Raw genomic sequence first — 22,061 nt, 5'->3', positions numbered from 1 at the left:
GCACAGTCAGAAATAAGAATGGCTTAGATACAGTTGTAGAAGGGAATGAAGATTTAAATGGGGAAAACTGGAGATAATTATGAAATGAAAGAAGCAGAATTTACACTTATAAATTCAGAGGGTTGGTTGTTCTGCTCGTCCCTTCGCTCCACATGAAAAATCAATGACTTTTTTTACCCTGGACATTTTCAATCTCTTCTCTGGAGCCACAAGCTCACTCCCACCAAAGTATTGACTGCTAATTATGAAGCATCTATTACATATCTAACACTGTCCTGTACTTATTTCTCCTATTTAAATATAAAATCAACTCCATAATTTATAAATCCTTCTAGTGTTTACCTGAACAAAGATGCCTGATAAAGTCAATAAATCAAATACTTCTATGACCAAAAGTAAAAGAAAAAGTAACCAAAAAGTGCTTTCAATGTGATTCCGTAATTAGAATGAAAATATAGAATGTACTAAGTAAAATTAAATTACTACACGGTGGAATTATTCATACCTTCAGGTAATTTTATGAGTACCATTAAGTTTTATAACAATCCTTGTTGCAATTTCAGATCTGGTCATATAAACAATAATTAATGAACTTTGAAATAATAAAATAACATAGGTGGCCTAGCCTGATTAATAAGCATGTAAGAACAGGGGATTGGCATGGGAAAGTTCCCATTCAGAAGCTTTAGGGTTTTAAACAATTAATTCAAATAAAGCGAACAAAATATCTCCTTTCAGAATCTTTGAAGTTTCTAATTTGCTAGTAAATCCTTGACACTTTTGAAATTACCCATTTTGTCTAATATTTCTTCTTTTCTGCTCAAAATAAGTATACATCCACAGTCACACAAACATAATTACTTATTCTGTAAATATGCTACAACTCTAATTCAACTTAACTGTGATGTATTTATATATTTGATTCAATATAAATAAAAAATATGCTTATTTCTGTTTCACTGACAGGAAGGTCACATGTTGAAAGAAAAATGTAGGATAGAATGTAACAACTACTCATTCCATGTTCAGAAATGTATGGCTTTTCATTAAGTGCAAAATCTTTATTATAAGCATTACAGCAACAATGTAATTATAAATATAAAAAAAAAGCTTTGGAAACATTATTCTTCAAAGTAGAGCCACTGATAAAAAGGATCACAAATGATGTCTTTGTACTGTGTAACCCAACAGTACATTTTTATAATCCATTACCTCCAACTATGGCTAACATGGGATAGGTTAAAGTGGGTGCAAAATAACACTTCATTCTATCTACAACATGTTTGACACATTAAAAATATTTTTAATTTAATGAAACACATTAAGTTTACATGTTATCTAAAAACATTCCAAATATCATTCTACTTTATTATTGTAATGTGCAATTATAAAACAATTTATTTCTAATATTGTCATTTTTTCATTCTGATTATAATGAGAAGAATATGAGTCTGTATACCTACATCATACATCACTTGAAATACTGTTTGTTATAAGAAAACTCCATAGTATCTCTCCATTTCATAAATATTACATTTCAGTGTTTTCAATTTTCCATGGAAAAGTACATGAATAATGCCTACTTAATATAGAAAAACTGTATACTTAAGATAGAATAAATGTGATGTAGCTATCATTAACCACACACATTCACATACACGCAAAGAATGAAAGCATACCACTTACTGTATTTAAAGTTGAATAACATCAATATTTGCATGTCAAAAATAGCAAAAAATCATGCTTTGTTACATTTTAACCGCACCCTGACCAGAAAGTGTATTTTACATGTAATTATAACTCTCAAAAAGTCTCCCACTTTTTAAAGCTGACATACAAAAAAATCAACTAACTATTTTAACTGGGTTGTTCTCTATCATCAAAAACCTGGTTTAAGGAAATGTGAGAATGTGTTAGTGACTCAGTGCATTGCCCTGTGAGTCCTCTGATATCTGTTTAGACTTGATTCTTGATTAAGTGCGTTCTGAAATTTATTATATCTGTATTGTAGTTTTAAGTATCAATTCTTTGTTGTTCTCTAAGGTATATCTTTTGCATAAATATTTTTTCACATTCATTATATTTGTAAGGTTTCTATTCCTTAAAATTTTTGTGATGTTGAGCAATGTTTGAGAAAATATTGGAGCATTTCTTTCAGTGTAAGTTCTCCCATGTCCAATAAGATCTCTGTTATAACTAAAGCTATTGTCAGCACTCTACATTATTATAGCTTACTTTAAGTACTGTTGTGCATTTTAAGTCTAATACTTTGGGAAAGCACTTTCATACACATTATATTTATCGAACTTTTATCTAGTATGATTTCTTTGAGGTTGAATAAGATGTGAGCAGTTATTAAAGATTTTGCCACAATATTTACATTTGTAGAATTATTCTCTGATATGAATTCCTTTATGTAGATTAAGGTGTGAGCACTAGGAAAATATTTTGCCACATTGCTCATATTTGTATGGTTTCTCTCCTGTATGGATTTATTTATGTAGAATGAGGTCTCTTAGCCAGGTAAAGGCTCTGCCACATTCTTCACATTTTAGGGTTTCTCTCCAGTATGAATTATTTTATGTTTAGTAAGGTTTGAAGACTGGGTAAAGGCTTTGCCACATTCTGCACATTTGTAGGGTTTCTCTCCAGTATGAATTCTTTTATGTTGAGTAAGGTTTGTACAGCAGATAAAGGCTTTGCCACATTCTTCACATTTATATGGTTTCTCTCCAGTATGAATTATTTTATGTTTAGTAAGGTTTGAAGACTGGGTAAAGGCTTTGCCACATTCTGCACATTTGTAGGGTTTCTCTCCAGTATGAATTCTTTTATGTTGAGTAAGGTGTGTGAACTGGGTAAAGGCTTTTCCACATTCTTCACATTTGTATGGTTTCTCTCCCATATGAATTCTTTTATGTTTAGTAAGGTTTGTACACCAGAGAAAGGCTTTGCCACATTCTTCACATTTGTACGGTTTCTCTTCAGTATGGATCTTTTTATGTTGAGTAAGGGTTGAGGACTGGTTAAAGGCTTTGCCACATTCCTCACATTTGTAGAATTTCTCTCCTCTATGGATCCTTTTATGTTGTGTTAGGATTGAGGACAGCCTAAAAGTTTTGCCACATTCTTCACATTTGTAGGGTTTCTCTCCAGTATGAATTATTTTATGTTGAGTGAGGTGTGTGAACTGGGTAAAGGCTTTGCCACATTCTTCACATTTGTAGGGTTTCTCTCCAGTATGAATTCTTTTATGTTGAGTAAGGGTTGAGGACTGGTTAAAGGCTTTGCCACATTCATCACATTTGTAGGGTTTCTCTCCAGTGTGAATTCTCCTATGTATAATAAGTTTTGAGCAACAGTTAAAGGATTTTCCACATTCTTCACATTTGTAGGATTTCTCTGTCGTATGAAATTTCCTATGTCCAGATACATTAGAGATGTGATTAAAAATTTTTCCACATTCATTAAGATTGAAACTTTTCCCTCCAGTATGTCCTGTCTTGTGTCTATTTAGATTTGATGATTTGCTAAAAACTTTTATACATTTATAAGATTTGAAGATTTTTCTATGGCAACCTGACACACATTGGGTAAGACCATTAGAACATACTTTCTGCTTCTTACATTCAACCACACAATCCCAATCTCTTTTTAACTGTACATTTTCAAGGCCATAGCTTCCATATAGTCTCATTATTGATTTCTGAAATGGGTCTCTTATGCCCTGCTTTGGCAACAGTTCTTTGGTGCAATGGGAAGACAGTTCTGAAAGAAATGAAAATAACAAAGTATCTCAGTAACTAGACTCAGGTGAATATACTTCAAAATCTGAATATACAAAAGTATAGAAAGCACATTAGCAATAAAGCACACTAGAATACCACAGTATTACTTCCATCATAAATGTATGACCTTAAATTATACTTACAACCATGATTCTTTTAGAAATTATAACTGCTAATTGTTCATAGCAACCCAAATTAGAATAACACCAAGAACCACATGGAAGTGGATTGAAACTTTGTTGCATTTACCCACCATAACCCTTCCTCCATGGTGATACTGAGTTATCACTTTAGTAGAAAAATCCTATGTCCTGGACTTCCTATCAAAAGAGAATGAAACTAAGGGCACATGTCCACACATCTGTTTTTTTATAGCATTTCCAAAGGCTGGTTTCTATCTCTCAGGACAACTATATAACTCTCTGGGAAAAATATGCCCATATCAAGAATAACATTCTGCATTATCATAATGATGGTGCAAAATATTTAATTATGCTATAAAATTTGAAAGGCAAAATTAAAAAATGATCATTTCCATGTGTTAATTTGTATATATTATAAAAAGACATAATTATTAACATAAACATCACAAAGGTGAGGGCAGATGTAAAAATTAAGAATTTTTGTATGCAACAGAAGTAGTTATCCATTTAACATAAGTTGCAAGTTCAAAATATTTTACTTAGTTCTCATAGAGAACATCAGAAAAAATATTTACAGAGATGAAAAAGAAAGCTAGGCAAAGAGACAAAATATGTCACTAAAAATCAGTGAGGTACAATGCAGGACAGAAGGAGAGGAAAGAAAGAAAAGATAATGACAAAAGTCATATAAAACAATTAACATTATATAAGTTGTAAATCCTTCCTTTGAGAAAATTATGTAAATATTTATATACTAGTTTTTCCAGTCAGAAGACACAGTTAAATAAAGGGATTTAAAAAATCCAACTATATTCTATCTAAAGCGACTTGACTTCATACCTGGTGAGAACAATAGACTAAAACAGGCAGGATATAGCAAGATATATCAGGAAAACATTTAGCATCTAAGAGCAGTGGATTTAAAAATTATATTAGCCACATCATTTTGAAGTGAAAAATGTTATAATTTTTAAAATATACTTTAAGTCAAAACTGTCACAAGAGACAAACAAAGGCATTAAATATAAAAAGTGGTCATTGATTGAGGGCTTATGAAAATAATACATATATATGATATCTATCTTTATCTCACATCAAGGTTTTCAAATATATTTTAAATAGCATTGACAGAATTGAAGCAAGAAATGGATATCAAATAATAGGATACTTTGATATTCCACTTTCAATAATAATAAAATGATTCAAATTATGAATAAGAAAACAAAAGTTTTCAAAACACTATAGAGCAATTAGACCTAACAGATATATTGGAAACACTCTACAGATTACTAGTAGAATATACAATCTTCTTGACATCTCCTAAAACGTTCTTCCTAAACAACTACCTGTTCAGCCACAAGTCTTACCCAATTTTAGAAAGTTGAAATTTTACACACTTTAATTTTTGACTAGAATGGAATGAAACAAAATAAATAAATAAATAAATTTAAATTTATAAATAAAATAAATAGTAGAAGAAACACAAAAAAATTAACAAATATAGGAAAATAAACAACACACTCTTGAATATGTTCTTCTTCAAGGGAAGAATACCTAATGTTGTGAAGATGTCCAAATTGATCCACAGATTAAAGGCAATTCCTTTCTAATTCTCAATTTCATACTTTGAATAATAAAAAACAGCAAACTCTTCCTTCAGAAGTTTCATTAAATATAAATCGTTTAGAGTATCTAATGAAAAATGAGATGAAAGTATGAATAAAAACAAACAGAACCCTACAATATGCCAACTACAAAAGCCTTAATTTACTTCTAAAAAGTCAAACTGGTTGAAAGTAATTGTAAAAAAAAGTCTACATAGGGGGCGGAGCAAGATGGCGGGCGAATAACACCGCCAGACAGAGGGTCTCTGCAGAAAAGACGGATTCTAGCAGAAACTAGAGGAAAGAAGCAAGAAGACGAGCATACAGCGGACAAGGGCCGGAAGGAGGGGTACCTGAGACCCCGGGAGACTCCACAGGAGGAGGCTGCGGAGGAGAACTGGAGGCTGAGACCACCGGAGCAGCCCGGAGACCAGCGGCAAGGGTAGGTGGATCTGCTGTTTCCCCTCCCCTGCATTCGGGACTGCTGGTGGGCTCCCCAGCAGGTGGAGAGACCTGCGGACATCAGCCTAGAGACTGCCGCCGCCTGCCAACGGTGAGCCTGTAGCAGACGTGGCACCAGGTTCCCAACTTCCTCCGGGCACCTCCGTGTGCACGGACCCGAGCCGCGCGGAGGGCGCCATATTGCCTCCTCCTCCCCTCCCCCGACCCTACCCGCGGCTGCCCAGAGAGACAATACAGCCACCAGCCGGAGGCACCTCCAGGGAACGGGACCTTCCCGTTTGGGACCCCGCCCGCCCTCCCAGGTGCTGCTGGCACCGTGTTCCCAGGAAAACGGTGCCGACTCAGAGGCTGAGAGACATAGACCCAGCTTGGGCTCCCTGTGGGTGAATTAGGACCGGAAATCCTCTCCCTGGTGGGAATACAGTTTGAACTCTGGGACCCAGAGGTCGGACCTGCAGACCAGATCCCCTGCACCGAGGGCTAGCATTGCCCGGGGCACAGAAGGGTTATACGTGAACAGCCTACTGAGGGCTGTGTGCCTCCAGGGGCGGATCGGCGCCCTAGAGAACAACCCTCCTCCCAGGAGGAGGCCGTGCGCCCAACCCAGGTGGCGTTCCTGTGCAGGGAACCTCCCCGCCGGCACCACAGTCCGGGGAGGCCTGGTGGCTTGTGGTCTGGCCTGCTGGCAGAGACCCAGGAGTAGCTGCAGAGTTGGGGAGGGTGGAAAGAAGTGAGGCCTGCTGCAGACTGCGGGTCTCAGACAGCCCCACCCCCACACCCAGACTTTCTGGCTGAGCGGGACCATTCCAGCCCCGCCCTGACAGTTTTCCCTAGAAGCTGAGAACAGAACTTTGACCCCTGCTAAAGGCCTGAGAGCAGGCTTATCCAACCCAGCTCCGCCCAGAACAAGAGCTGATAACAGGACTCAAAATCAACACCATAGCCTGTTCCTCCAAGCAAACGCCACCTACTGACAGGGACAGCATCTTGCACAGCCTTGCCACGGCATCCACTGACTCAATATACAGGGAGTGGTCCAATTTCACCCACAGGCACCACCTAACGCCTCAGAAACTAAACAAGGTGTGTGAATACCCAAACAATAACCTAAGGAAAGAAACAACAACTGATCGACATGGGAAGAAATCAGCGAAAGAACTCAGGAAATATGAAGAACCAAACGGAAAACACACCCCCAAGGAGGAGCACCAGCCCCCTAGAAACGGACACCGACCAAAATCAGGCAACCAATATGACAGAAAAGGAATTTCGTATGTGGATCATAAGAACACTCACCCAGCTGCAACAACAACTCAATAACCAACACCAAGAAAACACAAAAAACCTCCAAGAAATGGAACAAAGGTTCAACAAAGAGATTGACACAGTGAAGAAAACTTTAACCGAAGTCCTGGAGATGAAGAATCAACTCAGAGAACTACAAAATACTGTGGAAAGTCTCAAGAACAGGGTAGATCTAGCAGAGGAAAGAATCTCAGAGCTTGAAGATAACACCTTCCAATTAAATAAATCAGTCACAGAAATACAGCAGAGAAACAAGAGAAAAGACCAAAGCCTACAAGAGCTGTGGGATTATGTGAAAAAACCTAACGTGAGGGTCATAGGTTTAGCCAAAGGGGAGGAAGACAACACTCAAGGGCTGGACAAGCTTTTTGAAGATATAATAGAGGAAAATTTCCCAGGCCTTGCTCAAAATCTCGATATACAAGTTCAAGAAGCCAAGAGGACCCCTGGGAGATTCAATGCAAACAGGAAGACGTCACGTCATGCAGTCATCAGACTGACCAAAGTATCAACTAAAGAGGCCCTTCTAAGAGCTGTAAGACAAAAGAAGCAAGTGACATACAAGGGAAAGCCAATTCGAATAACATCAGACTTCTCTAATGAGACTTTACAAGCAAGGAGAGACTGGGGCCCCATTCTCACTCTTTTGAAGCAAAACAATGCCCAGCCTAGAATATTATTCCCTGCAAAACTAAGCTTCATATATGAAGGAGAAATAAAAACATTCTCAGACAAGCAAAGGCTCAGAGAATTCACCAAGACAAGACCAGCCCTACAAGAAGTACTTAAAACAGCGTTATGCACGGAACATCATAATAATAATCCACGGATATAAAAACAACCAAAACCAAAAGATATTAAAGGCCAGATATTACAATGGCTCAAGACAGAAATCATAGCAACAACATCCAACCCAACAGAATGATCAGTAATCTACCCTACCTATCAGTTCTCTCAATAAATGTGAATGGCTTAAACTCTCCACTCAAGAGACATAGGCTGGCTGAATGGATAAGAAAATATAGGCCAAGTATATGCTGTCTTCAGGAAACACATTTAACCTGCAAGGATGCACATAGACTAAAAATAAAAGGGTGGAGATCAATATTCCAAGCAAATAGAAGCCAAAAGAAGGCTGGTGTGGCAGTTCTAATTTCAGACGATTTAGTTTTTAAACCAACAAAAGTAGTAAAAGACAAAGAGGGTCATTATATAATGGTGAAGGGCACAGTCCAACAAGAAGAGATAATAATTTTAAATACATATGCACCCAACTTAGGTGCACCCAGATTCATAAAGCAAACCTTACTGGAGCTAAGCAAATGGATTAATAGCAACTCCATAATCGCCGGGGATTTCAACACCCCACTGATGGCACGAGACAGATCCTCCAAACAGAAAATTAATAAAGAAATAATGGACTTAAACCAAACTCTAGAACAATTGGGTCTGACAGACATCTACAGAACATTCTACGCAAAATCCACTGAATATACGTTCTTCTCATCAGCTCACGGGACATTCTCTAAGATTGACCATATCCTAGGACACAAAGAAAATCTCAAGAAATTTAAAAAAATAGAAATCATACCATGTACCTTCTCAGATCACAGTGGAATAAAACTAGAAATCAACCCTAACAGAAACTCACATTTCTACACAAAAACGTGGAAATTAAACAACCTCCTACTAAATGATTACTTCGTAAATGAAGAAATCAAGACGGAAATAAAAAACTTCTATGAAGAAAATGACAATGGAGAGACAAGTTATCAACTCCTCTGGGACACAGCTAAAGCAGTTCTGAGAGGAAAGTTTATCTCCATAAATGCCTATAACCAAAGGGCAAGAAGATCACAAATAGACAATCTAATGAAACGACTCAAAGAGCTGGAAAAAGAAGAACAGACCAACCCCAAACCCAGCAGAAGAAGTGAAATCAACAAGATCAAATCAGAACTAAACGAAATTGAAAACAGGAAAGCTATTCAGGAGATTAATAAAACAAAAAGTTGGTTCTTTGAAAAAATAAACAAGATTGACACGCCATTGGCTAAGCTAACGAAAAGCAGAAAAGAGAAATCTCTAATAAGCTCCATCAGGAATAAAAAAGGAGATATCACAACTGATCCCAAAGAGATACAAGATACAATTTATGAATAATACAAAAATCTTTATGCACACAAACTGTAAAATGTGGAGGAAATGGACAAATTTCTAGAAACACACAGCCTCCCTAGGCTCAACCAGAAAGAAATAGATTCCCTGAACAGACCAATCTCAACAGCTGAAATAGAAACAGCAATTAAAAATCTCCCTAAAAAGAAAAGTCCCGGTCCACATGGCTTCACACCTGAATTTTACCATACTTACAAAGAAGAACTAGTACCTATCTTGCAGAAACTATTCCACAACATCGAGAAGAACGGAAACCTCCCCGACACCTTTTATGAAGCGAATATTACTCTGATACCAAAACCAGGAAAGGATGCAACAAAAAAAGAAAACTACAGACCAATATCCCTAATGAATATAGATGCAAAAATTTTCAACAAAATCTTAGCTAACCGAATCCAGACACTTATCAAAAAAATAATCCACCACGACCAAGTGGGATTCATCCCAGGGATGCAGGGATGGTTCAACATACGTAAATCTATAAATGCAATTCACCACATAAACAGAAGCAAAAACAAAGACCACATGATTCTTTCAATAGATGCAGAAAAAGCTTTTGACAAAATTCAACACCCTTTCATGATACGAACACTTCAGAAAATAGGCATAGAAGGGACATACCTAAAAATGATACAAGCCATATATGACAGACCCATAGCCAACATCATACTGAATGGGGAAAGATTGAAATCATTCCCACTTAGAACTGGAACCAGACAAGGCTGCCCACTATCTCCACTTCTGTTCAACATAGTGCTGGAAGTCTTGGCTACAGCAATCAGACAGGAAAATGGAATCAAAGGTATCTAAATAGGGGCAGAAGAGATCAAACTTTCACTGTTTGCTGATGATATGATATTGTATCTAGAAAACCCCAAGGATTCAACCAAGAAACTCCTGGAACTTATCAATGAATTTAGTAAAGTCTCAGGATACAAAATTAATACACAGAAATCAGAGGCATTCATATACGCCAACAACAATCTAATTGAGAACCAAATCAAAGACTCAATTCCCTTCACAATAGCAACAAAGAAATTAAAGTACCTAGGAATATATTTAACCAAAGAGGTAAAAGACCTCTACAGGGAGAACTATGAAACACTGAGGAAGGAAATAGCAGAGGATGTAAACAGATGGAAATCCATACCATGCTCGTGGATCGGCAGACTCAATATCATCAAAATGTCTATACTACCCAAACTGATCTACAGATTCAATGCAATACCTATTAAAATCCCATCAGCATTCTTCGCAGATATAGAAAAAATAATTTTACGCTTCGTATGGAACCAAAGAAGACCCCGAATATCAAGAGCAATTCTAGGCAACAAAAACAAAATGGGAGGCATTAATATGCCAGATATCAAACTATACTACAAAGCTGTAGTAATTAAAACAATATGGTATTGGCACAAAAACAGGAATATTGACCAGTGGAACAGATGTGAGAATCCTGATATAAAACCATCCTCATATAGCTATCTCATCTTTGACAAAGCAGACAAAAACATACGATGGGGAAAAGAATCCCTCTTCAATAAATGGTGCTGGGAAAACTGGATAGCCACCTGTAGAAGGCTAAAACAGGACCCACACCTTTCACCTCTCACAAAAACCAACTCACGCTGGATAACAGACTTAAACCTAAGATATGAAACTATTAGAACTCTAGACGAAAAAGTTGGAAACACTCTCCTTGACATCGGCCTGGGCAAAGAGTTTATGAAGAAGTCCCCAAAGGCAATCACAGCAGCAACAAAAATAAATAAATGGGACATGATCAAACTACAAAGCTTCTGCACAGCCAAAGAAATAGTCATGAAAGTAAACAGACAACCTACAGAATGGGAGAAAATTTTTGCATCCTATGCATCCGATAAGGGACTGATAACTAGAATATACTTAGAACTCACGAAAATGAGGAAGAAAAAATCAAATAACCCCATTAAAAAGTGGGCAAAGGACTTGAACAGAAACTTTTCTAAAGAAGACAGAAGAATGGCCAACAAACATATGAAGAAATGCTCAACATCTCTAATCATCAGGGAAATGAAAATCAAAACCACAATGAGATATCACTTAACCCCAGTGAGAATGGCCTTTATCAAAAAATCTCCAAACAATAAATGCTGGCGTGGTTGCGGAGAGAGAGGAACACTCCTACACTGCTGGTGGGACTGCAAACTAGTTCAACCTCTGTGGAAAGCAATATGGAGATACCTTAAAGCGATACAAGTGAATCTACCATTTGATCCAGCAATCCCATTGCTGGGCATCTACCCAAATGATCCAATGACACTCTACAAAAAAGACACCTGCACTCGAATGTTTATAGCAGCACAATTCATAATTGCAAGGCTGTGGAAACAGCTCAAGTGCCCATCAATCCAAGAATGGATTAATAAAATGTGGTATATGTATATCATGGAGTAATATTCAGCTCTAAGAAACAATGGTGATATAGCACATTTTATATTTCCTGGTTAGAGCTGGAACCCATACTACTAAGTGAAGTATCTCAAGAATGGAAAAACAAGCACCAGATATATTCTCCAGCAAACTGGTATTAACTGAGTAGCAACTAAGTGGACACATAGGTACTACAGTAATAGGGTATTGGGCAAGTAGGAGGGGGGAGGGGGGCAGGTATATACATACATAATGAGTGAGATGTGCACCATCTGGGGGATGGTCATGATGGAGATTCAGACTTTTGGGGGGAGGGGGGGAAATGGGCATTTATTGAAACTTTAAAATCTGTACCCCCATAATATGCCAAAATAAAAAAAATAAATAAATAAAAAAAAAAAGAAAAGCCAATAAAAAAAAAATTAAAAAAGAAAGCCAATAAAAAAAAATAAAAAAATAAAAAAACCAAAAAAAAAAAAAAAAAAGAGCAATATGGTCGGGTAGAAAATATCCAGTTGTTTTATCCCAAAAAACAAAAATTTGGCAGCTATCCACAGAAAATTACATTTATGTGAATTTGGGGACTTAAATGAATGGTCATTAAACCATAGAGGTACCACAGATCTAGGAAGTCATTTTCAATATTCAGGTTCTCATCCAGTTGGCAAAATTAAGGACTCCTGTCCTCACTACAGACTATAACATGAGTCAACCATCAGGAATGCGCAGAGGTTCCAATGGTTCCCTGTGACAAAGTTGGAGTGGTACTGCTCATCCAGTGACTTTAGGAGAGACACACCTATGTGCAGCCATGAAGGCAGGCCTGTATTACTTGGTCTTGCTATCATCTGTGAAGTAGACCTGTGACTCTGCTACAGCAGTCTCAACTACAGTCCATGTCCAGTTTTTTTAGTATGTAGATCCACATGGTGAACTGAAGGGTAACTTCCAAGGTACTCATTGGTAGCCACACCCACCCACACAGCTGGTATCAGCTCCACCATATGCAGAGTCACTATACAACCAGGCCCTAATTGGTGTCATACAGATCAAACTCCTGAAGGAATGCAGTTTGCCCAGAAACAAGAGAGGAATGAAAATGGCCCATGTGCTTCAGAACTAGCACACCAAACGCAGACTCCACTGCAGAGCAAGGGGCAGTCTTGTTACCGAGCTACAGCAACTATCCATTGAAAACCCAGAACCCTAAAGAAAACATCTTTACCTTTACCTTTACCAAAATCACTTTATAAAAACTGGAAAAGTAATCCTTCACATGCACAGATACCAATATAAAGATAATATGCAACGACTCTTAACACATCTATTTTATCATATTACTACAAGATCTAATCAGAAATTTTAGGCAACAACATAAGAAGAATCCACTCAAATTATAAACAGAAGAGTAAAACTAACACTGTTTGCAGATGACATTATCTTATATATCAAAAGCCATAAAGAAGATAGAAAAAAATTATAAAGTAGTAAGACAACTCAGCTATTCACAGGACATAATATTTACATACATATATTAGTTGTTTTTCTATACACTAGCAAACTATCCATTAAGTAAAGAAAACACTGTCAATTACAATAGCATCAAGATAATAGATTTCTAAGATATAAATTTAACCAAGTGGTAAAAAAGATCCTTTGCACTCACTACTAGAAGATATTAATAAAGGAAATTGAATAAGACATGAGTAAATAGAAAGATATTATCCAAAACAATGCATACATTCAATCCACTCTCTATCAAAATTCTAGTGGTATTACACATAGTATCCACAAAAAAATTCCTAATATTTGTACCATATCACAAATACTTTGATGAGCCAAAACAATGTTTAGAAAGAAGAGAAAAGGTTCTGGCATCACACTTTCTGATTTTTAAGTGTGTGTCAAGATGACAGTAATAAAAACAACAAAATATGTGTATAAAAAAAGCACAAAAAGAAAAGGAAGAGAATGGAGAGCTCAGAAATTAACGGAAACATATAAGGTAACTAATCTTTATGGCACTAGCACTGTGAATGCAGGAAGTATGGTCTCTTCAATGCTTGGTGCTGGAAAACTGGATACCCACAAACAAATTAATAAAAGTAGACTATTTTTTCTTACATGATACACCAAAACGAACTTGAGATGTATTAAAGGTTTAAATGGTAGACTTAAAACTGTAATGTTTCTTTAAAAATAAAAGCGTAAGTGAAAAGAAGAAATATGGGACAACTGTTATATATGTCTTGAAATTTTTTTTTTCAGGGGGAGGTATGACAAAATAAGAACTGCAACAAAATATAAAAAATATGAGCTGCATCAAAGTTCAAATCCTCTGTACAGCAAGGAAAAGAAAAAAAATAAGAAAACATAAGATAGGAGAAAATATTTTCACACTTTATATTCTAAAATATGTTAATACCCAAAATATATAGGAAACTCCTATTAATCAAAAGCAAAAACAATATTATCTTCACCATCATTACCCAACCAAAAACAAGAAAAATATTGTGTAGATCTATCTCACAGAAAACCTACAAATTTATAACAAGCAACATGAAGAAAAACTCAGCATCACTGCAACGTCATGCAATCACAAATCAAAATTTTGTTAAGGTATACCCTCCCAACTGTTAATATGGGTAATGTCCAAAAGAAGAGACATAACAAGTGTGGGCAAGACTGTGCAGGAAAGCAATCCCTGTACACTGTTATTGATTGTAAATTGGTACTGTCATCATAGAGATTCATTAACAATTGTAAAAAAGAGAACAGCCTTATCATCCATCAATTCTACTTATGAGTATAACCAAAGATGTAAAATCAGTATCTTAGGAAGATTCTGCACCTCCATGTATATCACAGCATTATGCACATGTGCAAATAAAATGGAAACAAACTAAATGACTGTTTATGATGAAAAGGCTAAAAAATGAGTATACAAACACATACAATAAAATATTATTAAGTCATAAAAATGATCAATATCCTGCCATTTCAACAACATGTATGGACATGGTAGGGATTATGCTAAGTAAAATAAGCCATTCCCAGAAACATAAATACTGCTATGGGTAATATAAAAAAGTTGAACTTATAAAAATAAATAGTACAACCTTGGTTTCCAGAGTGCAGAGGCAAGAAAAGTGGGCGGATAAAATAACTTTTAGTTATAATTCTTGGAGAACTAATGCATAGCATCATGGTTACAGTTATTAAAAATAATTTATATTCATGAAACTTGTTAAGAACATAGACCTCCCTATAAGTAAATGTTCTCACTATAAATAAATTATAAATGTGAAAGATGATGGATATGTTTATCACTTTAACTCTTTTACAATGTATACACACATCAAATCATTACTGCATAAAAACTAAATGTGTACAGTTATACAATTCTTATTTGTGTAAAAGTACACCTGTTAGACACACACACCACACACACAAATATATATACACACACACATACACACACACATATATATACGCACACATATGCACATAGGAATCACACATTCCTGATAGTACTAATTAGGGGAAAATTACAAAATATAAGTTATCAAAATATTATGTATCAATTGTGATTATAAACATATTTAGCAATTTGAAGCATTCAATAGACAGTATGTTTAAGAATTCTATGAGGTGAGTATGCAAAATAAACTGTATTACTGCTTGGAAACTATGGTATAATAAAGTTGTAATTTTACTCTTATTTTCTACTAGAAAAAAGGATATTTAGAAGTGAAATAACATTAGATTTTCTTATGTTTAGGAAGAGGCTATGTATTTGTATAAAATTAATGAGTCTGAATTTCTGTAGGATTGCCTCTGAAACCTTGGTATTGGAAATTATGATGCAGACAATATGAACATCTGTCCCTAGTGTTTCTAGCATGATTGAAACAAATCCTAATATCTCTAATATCCCACTTTATAAATTACAGTTATGAGGCAACCAAAGGAACTTAAAACATGGAGCTGGGTATGGTGGATCACACTTATAATCCCAGCACTTTGGGAGGCCAAGGAAAGAGGAACGCTTGAGGCCAGAATCTTGAAAGCAGCCCAAGCAACATAAGGAGATTCCATTTTTTCGAAAAAATATTAATAACAAAAAATAGCTTGCAATGGTAACTCCTGAACATAGTTAGTCCTAGCTACTTAGAAGACTGAGGTAGTAGGATCCCTGGAGCACAGAAGTTTGAGGTTGAAGAGTGAGCTATGATCAGCCACTATACTCCAGAAGGGGCAACAGAGCAAAACTCTGTCAAAAGATGGTTTAATGTAGAGGTCTTCAAAATATGTACAGATATTCTCATATCCCCACATGCAATAGAAATAGAGACAGATAATAGAGTCCCTTATAAGCCATGACAAGAAGTTTGGCTCTTACTGAATTCTAAGGAAAATCAGTGCATGGGTAGACTTTGTAGAGAGTTTAAGAGCAAAGGACAGAAGATGTCCTTCTGTAAGTTAAAGAGAAACATACACAGGCTTCTAAAAATCATTGCCAACACAGCAGAATATTCCAAGCCACTTTTTAATATCTGCCTTCCTCCTTGAGCTTTACCTCTCAAACATTTGTTATCTGCTTCACTGAATCACACCTACCTGGATATTTGGCTGTTGTTTCCTCTTTCTTCATAATCCAGGGCTCTATCCTTTGCTCCAGACATGTGATCAGCTCTGGCTTTGAGACAACAAGACCTGTTTTATAAAAAAAAAAAAAAAAAAAAATTCACATGACTGTTGCTGAAGTCTTTCCAATTACTAATGCAGTACTATCCTTAGCAGAGAGAACATTATAGAATATTCTACAAATTTCTTTGCAAGATATTGTTTTCTCACAGACCTTGTAGAATGATAAAAAATTATTTCTAATTTATGACTAGAGCACCAATTCCCACTAGCACCAAATAAATAAGAGGTGGAAATTCTATTCTAACTTGCAGGCAAGAACTATATACCCTGATTTCTAGAGTAACTACTAATCCAGTGTGAAATATACGTATCAGCCCAAGAAAAGGAAATGTCAAGATAACATGAGACATTTAATGATTTCATTTTGTACACCCAAAACTTCAAATTTTCTTTACAAGCAGGGATATACAATTCATTCATATAAAGTAGAAACTTTTAAGAAACTACCTACAAAAATAAATTAATGACCTTAATGTGGAATAGGAATTCTGTACGTAAGTGATCCTCACCAAGGGAGACCAGGTTTCCATAGTTCTCCAACATCACATCCCTATACAAATTCCGCTGAGCATTGTCAAGGCATGCCCACTCCTCTGGAGAGAATTCTACAGCCACATCCTGGAATGTCACCATCTCCTGTAAAAAGACACATATTTCCCAAGTGGCCATAGAGAGAGTTCTTAATTTGACTACAAGGAAAATAAGTTATGAGAACTGTTTCTGACATATGAGTGACTACACTTATCCAATAAGATATTTTTTAGCACATTGATATTCTTGAACATATTCTCTTATTAACAGGAAAGAGGATCAGAAAAGATGTATGAAACTGTGTGCATATGATTGATTTGGATGATAAAGTATTTAATACAAAATTAAGGGCCTCACTACAGTAATATAAATTTATGGGTGCTACATTTACATCATATCAATAAATTGTGCATATTTCTCATATAGGGAAACATAGAGATTTAGAAAGCATCACATAATTTTGATCAGTACAATAAAGAACTGGAGATTTTTTTTTTAAATACAGACTCTGATTCAGTAGATCTGTTGTGTGGTCTGAATCTCAGCATGTCACATAATATAACTACCGATTACAATGCTTCTTGCCTAAGGAGAGTATTTTGTCAATATCCTGTAAGTGGTAGACTTTGAATTTATCTCAGTTCATCTGAACAGAACACAGATAATAGCCCTCATTTTTCAAAGAAAGCTATAAGAAGAAATTAGAGCTTCCGGATTTAATATGATGGCTCATGCACATCAGTCAATAAATCTCCACAAGACACTTAACAATAAAGAAAAAAAACAATTAACTTTATATTGGATGAATCTGTCAGAGAGCATCTTAAGCAAGTGAATGATTAACATAACTTTAGCTGCACAGATTGGTGTTAGGCATCGTTGCAAAGAGGAGGACACATATCACTGCTGGGATGGTAGTCGCCAACAATATGTAACCATGAAGAATCATCAATTTATGCAAATTTCAGATACAGATACTTCCTATATTTTGTTATCTTTAATAATATATGTAAATAGTTTAGCATCATACAGAGCAACTCTTCTATTTTCTCTTTTCTCCATAATTATTCTTTTCAATCAATGCTATCCTCTTTCTAAATTGTCCTAATGATATTTTATGTAGAGCTAATGAAGCATCCAGATCAAACATTGAGAGTACATGTTTCTCTTCCTCACTGAAATCCAAAGACTCTATCCCATCCCGAGGACGAATCTCAGACATTCACACTATTCTATCCTGACCTGTCACAATGGGAACATTTTCAATATTACATGTCATACAGTTCTTATGAAATTTGGTTATTGTAGTAAAAAGCTTGTGGGAGAGAATATACAGCAGTTTCTGGTGTATAGGGAGGAAGGATTTTCCAGAGCTCCTTGACTATCATAAGAATAAAGAAAAACATGTAGTTACAAAACTTTTTAGGCATATACATCAGAAGTAAAGAAGTAAATTTTACAAGTTCAAAAAACTAAAGTTCTACATGACTTTCTAGGAGAAAGAGTAGACACAACCCCTAAATTAGGACACAATTACCTGAAAACCAGCCATTTCTTCTTCCTCTTCTCCTACTCTGAAATTCCTTTTCAGGTGAGATTGTGTAGAATGATTATAATTAAATCTTCAGACTACGCTTAAAGGAGTCAGCACAATTTGTTCCCTTGTTTCCACAATATTCACAATCAGGAGGAACATAAAATGCAGAAAGCCTACACTCACTTGTTCTAGTCATCAAAAAGATTCAGCTATGATCAGCTCCTTTATGGAGACCAAAAAGTGAGGTTCTTCTTTCTTTTCTTCTGGTTACCTCCCCCTGCTACAGGTGCCAGGAGATTCTGCTACAGGAATGGGAATCTGTACCAAACTGATCTGCCTCTACCAAACCCAAGAGAGCAGAACCTGTGACTTCCCTCTAGAACAAAGGCTAAACTCAATTCACAAGAATATATGCAGAAGTCCTAATGCTTGACGCTGGTATCAAATTAGAATTTTGTGGGGCACAATTAAAACCACATGGATGTTCCCACCTAGCCCAACAGGCAGGTGATGGTATTTCTTCAATCTATACAGGTTATCCTAACTGAAAGCCTGGGCTGAGAGGTAATTATCTTAAAATTGTCTCTGACACATCACTGTGAATATAAATCATGTGGTACTGTGGGCCTCACTCTAAGAAATGTGGTCTGGTGGTGTGGAAGGGGGACATTAATTGGGTTCTTTGACATGTCCTCTTTTAGTGGTTATGTTGTTCAATCTAGATCCATTATTATTGGAACTCAGGTAAAGACAGCAAGCACAGCATACATACTGCCTTTTGCCCTACACTCATCACAACATATACTTAATTTCCAAAGTGAAGAGCAGCATAATGCAATGTCTACTGAGCATGTGCTATGTGCTCAGAAGTATAGTATGTTGCACTGTAAAGAAGCCTTTACATTGTGTGATTTAATCCTTGCTGTGCCAGAAAAGGTGAGTGCTAAGTGTCCAATAATTTACAGAAAATTTTAGATGTGGTGTCAGCCTTTCTATTCTTCTAACACAATTATAATATGACATTACACAAGACATTATAATACAAGACATTATAAGACATTATAATACGACATTACAGAAGATCTAGAATATTGTCTACACTCACCCCAAAAAGGTTTTTTCAAACTCACTTACAAGTCCATGTTGATCTCTAACACTGCAGCATATGTCTCCCCTGAGTTTTTGGTACATCCTTATTCCAGAGTATGTCCCTGTCTTGCGAATTCTAGGTTGAGGCCAAGTCTAGTTTCCTTCCCTCTCTGTAAAAGCAAAGGATACACAACATGTGTATACAACGTGTGTATACGTGTGTATACACTTGTGTATCCTTTGCTTTTACAGAGAGGGAAGGAAAACAGGAAGAGAAATTCCTCTTTGGAACTTGTCTAATGCATCTTGAGGAACCTTAGACCTTTCATTCAGAATTCAAATGTGCAGATTTTTGTCTCTAAAGAGGCATGGATTCAGTAGCACTCATGCACACTTCCTGGCATTTGGGCAAAACAGAAAGCAGAAAGGGAGTTTATGTGTCACACACAGTGCACAGTATCTTGTTCCCATTTCTGTCTGATCCCCATGGTCTCTGAATCCATTTCAGTTCTAAAGATGTGAGATGCATTTAGAGAAAGGACAAAACTACTGATTTTTATCCTATGAGAGTGTATTCACAAGAATCTGGTCTAAGTATGCTCCGGAGGGACAGTAGACACCAAAGAGGCCTAGAGAACTTACTGTGTGCAGATGTGGGGACAGGGAAGCTCTGTGCTGCAGACTTGCAGGTTATAGACTGGAAGCTCAAGAAGGAATCTAGTGTTCAAAGCCCTTCTAATTTAGAAGTGCTGGGCACATTTTATGTTTATGCTGCATTTTTAATTCTGGAAAGTATTCAGGAAATATTAAAAGTAAAGAGTCTCCAACTCAGAAAACCTATCCACAAAGTTAAAAGAGAATTAAAAAAAAACGCTTTTATCTCTCAATTAAAGCAGAATGTGATGTGCACAGTACCAATCCACTGAGACATTTCAAAGGCACAACATAAAGTTGTTACTGGACATAGCTAGGCAAATCCTTTTACATACATGTTATCTAGATAATAATTTTCTGTGAACAAAGAAGAAAGAAGCCCGGACAGCCCTATTTGTCATAAACGGTGCATCCTAAACTTACTTGGTTATCAGTGAGACTTTCTTTTTTTGGTAATTGGTTAATTTCAAATAAAATACATGTGTCTGAAGTTATTACAGGAGGAGATAATTTTGCAACTTAAAGAAAAATGTAGGATAGAATGTAATAAGTAGTCCTGCTGTGTTAAGAAATGTATGGCTTTTCATTAAGTACAAAATCTTTATTATAAGCATTATAGTAACAATATAATTATAAATATAATGAAAAAGAGCTTCGGGAACATTATTCTTCATAGTAGAGACACTGATAAAAAGGATCACAAGTGATGTATTTTTACTCTCTAACCCCACAGTACATTTTTACAACACATTATCTCCAACTTTGAGTAACATTGGATAGGTTAAAGTTGGTGCAAAAATAACACTTCGTTCAATCTACAACATGTTTGACACATTAAAATTATTTTTAATCTAATGAAACAAATTAAGTTTACATGTTATCTAAAAATATTCTAAATTTCATTTGATTTTATTATCTATCATAATTTATAATATTAAAACAAGTTATTTTTAATATTGTAATTTTTCATTCTGATTATAATGAGAAGAATATTAGCCTGTATACCCACATCATACATCACTTGAGATACTGTTTGTTATAAGAAAAATCCATAGTACCTCTCCACTTCATAAATCTTACATTTCAGTGATTTTAATTTCCCATGGAAAAGTACATCAATAATGCCTATTGAATACACAAAGACTACTAATAAATGCAATGTAGCTATCATTAACCACAGACATTCACATACACACTAAGAATGAAAGCATACCATCTACTGTTTTTAAAGTTGAATAACATTAATATTTGCTTGTCAAAAAGGGAAAAAATTATATCTTTTTATATTTTTACCCCACCCTGACCAGAATGTATATTTTACATGTAATTATAACTCTCACAAAATCTCTCTCTTTTTAAAGCTGACATACAAGTAAATCAACTAACTATTTTAACTGGGTAGTACTCTATAATCAACAACCTGGTTTAAAGAAATCTGTGAATGTGTTAGTGCATTAGGGTATTGCACTGTGAATCCTCTGATATTTGTTTAGACTTGATTCTTCATTAAATGTGTTCTGAAATTCATTATATCTGTAGAGTAATTTTAACTATCAATTCTTTGTGGTTCTCTAAGGTATATCTTTTGCATAAATATTTTTTCACATTCATTATATTTGTAAGGTGTCTATCTCTTAAAATTTTTGTG

At 35.7% G+C, this 22,061-nt stretch overlaps 1 protein-coding gene across 1 annotated transcript in view; it reads right to left on the bottom strand.

The window, feature by feature from the left end:
* Window positions 1-2,551: 2,551 nt before the first annotated feature.
* LOC142865669 (uncharacterized) overlaps window positions 2,552-22,061 on the bottom strand; it is a 65,482-nt gene continuing 45,972 nt past the window's right edge. Inside the window, 1 exon segment of the mRNA XM_075998852.1 lies at window positions 2,552-3,400. Within this exon segment, the coding sequence (XP_075854967.1) occupies window positions 2,552-3,400 (849 nt within the window).

The sequence above is a fragment of the Microcebus murinus genome, chromosome 31 (assembly GCF_040939455.1).
Source record: "Microcebus murinus isolate Inina chromosome 31, M.murinus_Inina_mat1.0, whole genome shotgun sequence".
NCBI lineage: Eukaryota > Metazoa > Chordata > Mammalia > Primates > Cheirogaleidae > Microcebus > Microcebus murinus.
The sequence above is the reverse complement of the archived record's forward strand: the minus strand, read 5'-3'. Positions and strand labels throughout refer to the sequence as shown.